The sequence below is a fragment of the Abrus precatorius genome, unplaced genomic scaffold (assembly GCF_003935025.1).
Source record: "Abrus precatorius isolate BTA unplaced genomic scaffold, Abrus_2018 Scaffold2, whole genome shotgun sequence".
Lineage (NCBI taxonomy): Eukaryota > Viridiplantae > Streptophyta > Magnoliopsida > Fabales > Fabaceae > Abrus > Abrus precatorius.
This window is the reverse complement of record NW_020874362.1, coordinates 292,823-296,745: the sequence shown is the minus strand read 5'-3', so window position 1 is coordinate 296,745 and position 3,923 is coordinate 292,823. Positions and strand designations below refer to the sequence as shown.

Below are 3,923 nucleotides of genomic sequence, written 5' to 3'. Positions count from 1 at the left end.
AGACAGAAACATCAGGAGGATATACAATGGGGGCTCGATGTGAAATAATTATTGTGTTAAAACATTTCCATCAATTTGATACAGGGGCGAGGTGTATACTTGTAATTAGATCTCAATTACTAATGAAAATCATGAAGTTGTTTGACATAGTGCATACGTAATTAAGAGAACTTCAAAAAATTAATTTTCAAAATAAAAACATAGATTGGGTGGATGATTAGAATCAAGCAATAAAGTAGGGGAACCTTCAAGATATAGGAATTCTAAAATCAGCTTTAAGGAACGAATCCAAGAACAAATACAGAATAGTTTGTACATTTTTCCCTCAAAATTATAAAAGAAACATATAATTTATAGCCTCAATTGGAAATAAGAGACCAACCTAAATGTTTAATACAAGAAAATGAAAGAGACAATATTAATTGGTTATGATCATTGTTCGTTTAATTAATTTGAATTCAATAGAATATATTTTTAGTTCTTATTAATACGATTATTTTTTAGTTTTGTTTTACAATTTTTGTTCTTACAAATTTAATAATTTTAAAATAAATTTTATTACTACTTAAAATGCTTATTGACATGACACAATTAAATATATAGCATGTTATTATCATTAAAATATATAAAAATTAAAATTAACTAAATTTTTTGAAAAAAGAATAAAAAAATCATTTATTTGAATTTATATAAAAAAACTATTTATACAGAAGTCAACATTAATCTAAGTAAAAATAAATAAAGAGTTTAAATTCAGGATCAATTAAGGACATAAATTGAAAATTTGGAATCCACAAAAAATTGAGCTATATCAAAGTTTAAAGTAGGATGGATACGAAGTTATATATAGTAAATTTTTATTGAAAATTACAATATTTAGTAGTGTTAATGTATTTAATTATATTAAATTTTATATTTTTACTAAAAAATATTATATATAACTTCTTATTATTTACAATGTTGTAGAGCTTTAAAAAAAGTAAATTTCTGCAATACGCGAGGTTTTGTAGTTTGGCTATCAATACTGAATCAGAACTTATTTTAAAATATGCACATATTTTGAGAATTTTTATTCTCTCGCTGGAAAAAAATTTCTTTCGGTGGTAAAAATTGAGATAGTAAATAAAACACTACGTGAGAGTAAGGTAGCTGCGTGTGTGTCTCAACAGGTGATATGAACATTTCTATGAACATACAATTCAATGACTTCTCTACCATTTATAAAGCCAATTATAAATTTATAAGTTTGATGATATATGTTTTGAGGATATTGATTATACAATTTAAAAAGTATCCAAATTAAATGCAAAATATAAATATAATTTTCATATTTCTTAATTAGTACTTTAAATGACACTAGCTTGCTAGCAAACACTTTTTATATATAACAGAGACATGTAAGAAAATCGTATAATAGTTAAAATGAATTGAAAATGGCATATTTGTAATTTCTTGTAAACAAGAGGAGTGAACAGTGAAGATAATATTACTGCATTTAATTATGTCTTAGCTAGAAAGAAGATCTCCGGAAAATGTATGCGCAGGCAGACATGTATGTACTGAGACAATTCTGAAACGGAAAATGACACTCCACTATAACCTTGATCAGTGTCTCCCTCAAACCCTAATCTTTCTTCTATATATTAATAATTATTGGTAATTTCTTTTTAAAACTAATGCCAACTTACATTTTCCTTTTCATTGAATTTACACATGTGCTGCCTTCTCCTTTCTCTCCTTTATTATCCCCTCCCACCAAATTGCTCTTCCAAGTGCACCTTTCGCAAAACAGCCACATACTGATAATTTCAATCAAACCAAGAAATTAAATTAAAAAAATGAAAAACAGAAAGAAAAAAGTAGTACCCACACAAAGAGTCCATCATCAGCTTCAGCTATTTTATGAGAGTTGGACATCTTTCAATTTCAAACATCAATAAATTACAATACTCTCGATCATCAATCTCTCCATCAAGCTGCAGAAGAGAGCAAAGCACAATAGTTCTCTTTGGAAGTTTGGACTTAATTTGATCTTCCTCATGGCGATTCACAAATTAATAAATAAACAAAAGAAAAATCACGATTCTTATATCATGTTGGTGTTGATCTACTTCCCAAGCGTAGCTCTAGATCAAGCTCCTCGTGGTTGGTGGAAGAGGTTGTGGGTTGTTGTTCTTCCACTTTGCTAGAGCTGAGGGAATACGAGGAAAACCCATTGATCCCTGAAGCACGAGCCACAGGGAAGTCAAAGGAATTAGGAGAACAAGTTGGCACCACCATCATCAAGTTATTTGGAGGGTAAGAAGAGACGGAGAGAAGAGGGGAGGGTGATTCACCGCATGCATTATTGAAGCCAGTTCTGTGGCCAAGAGTGGAGAAAGGAGCACCACTATTAGGGCTTGGCAAGTGGTAGAGGAGGCACAACCCAGCATTTGCAACAAGGTCTTGAGAGAGAGAAGAAGTGGGGTTGTTGGGTGAAGCTTGGTGATGGTGGTGGCTGTGGTGGTGGTGGAGGCGAGCACGGTCACGGCGATGAACGTTCATGTGGCCACCAAGAGCTTGAGCAGAGCGAAACTCTCTTCTACAGAAGGTGCAGGAGTAAGACCTTGGGGGCCAAGTGGTGGCCATGATGTTTCTTGTGTCTTCTGCAAAGGCTCTTACTTCCCAAGAGTCATCTTCTTGATCTTGATTTTGTTCCCTTGGATTCCACATGCCGGTGGGACTAGTGGAGTTAGGGTTTGGTTGATTTTGATGGTGTTGGGATTGTGACAAATTTTGGATCTGGGTCATGGAGAGAAGGCCAATCCCTGCGGCCATGGTACTGAAACTGACATTTAAGATAGATGGATATGTGATGGGAGAGTTGATGGATGTGGAAACAATTTGGAGGATAAATATAATTTGGTTAAATAGGGGATGTGGGTTATCATTAGTGAGGAGACAAAATGAAGCCCTAAACCCCCCAATCGAATGTATCACCCATGTTTTGACAGTGAGTATTTGGATCATAGTCAGATTCACATTATAATAATGTTAGTAATAACTTTATTCTTATCCCTCACAAGCTCTTTACCAGGTCTGTTGTAGACAATTTCCTTGCTTTGGCTTCTACGCCTTCAAAATATCTGTGGAGCTCCACTTACTTTTTTGGCTTCCCTGCCCGAATAAATCCCCCAGTAAATTATTTCTAATCTTAAACATAATTTCTCAAATATTTATTATGACATTTTAAATAATTTTTTTATTTATTTTATATTATTTAATATTTTTATACACTGCACAAAAATTATTAATTAAATATATATTGTATGACTATTTTAAATTTTAATCAATTTCAAAAGAAATAATATTATGATTATTTTTTACAATATTTTTAATAATTTTTTTGTAATTTAATTTTTATATTATTTATTTTTAGAAAAGTACTCTTGATAAAAATTAATTAACTAAAAAGAGACTAAGATAATGAATCTCAATAATCTTGAGGGGTAATTTTAAAAGATTATTCAAATTTTTGATAAATTTAATATTATTACTAAAATTAATTATATCTTTAAAATTTCGTGAAATAGTTTAAAAAAATTATATTTAGAATCAAAGGTAATACATTGTTATACTAACATTTACCGGTTTATATTCAGATTAGCAAATTTTCAATGTGGTAAAGGGTACACAAAAGAATTTAATATACTAAATTTTTATTAAAAACCATAAAATTAATATATAAACAATATTAATCATACATTTTTATTTTATATTGATAAAAATTTATATATAATACATTTTTATTAAAAGTATCTAATCTAATACCTCAATAATATTAAATGCTATATATTTTATAAAAATGTTATTTATTATATGTCCTTAAACATACATTAAAAAATTATATATTTTTATGCAAATAAAAATGTTATTTCGCCACA

General features: G+C 29.7%; 1 protein-coding gene across 1 annotated transcript; it reads right to left on the bottom strand.

Annotated features, from left to right (window-relative positions):
• Positions 1-2,091: 2,091 nt before the first annotated feature.
• LOC113860223 (probable transcriptional regulator RABBIT EARS) lies at positions 2,092-2,817 on the bottom strand. The gene has a single exon (XM_027492919.1). It carries the CDS (start codon positions 2,815-2,817, stop codon positions 2,092-2,094), a length of 726 nt encoding a protein of 241 aa, XP_027348720.1.
• Positions 2,818-3,923: the final 1,106 nt, after the last annotated feature.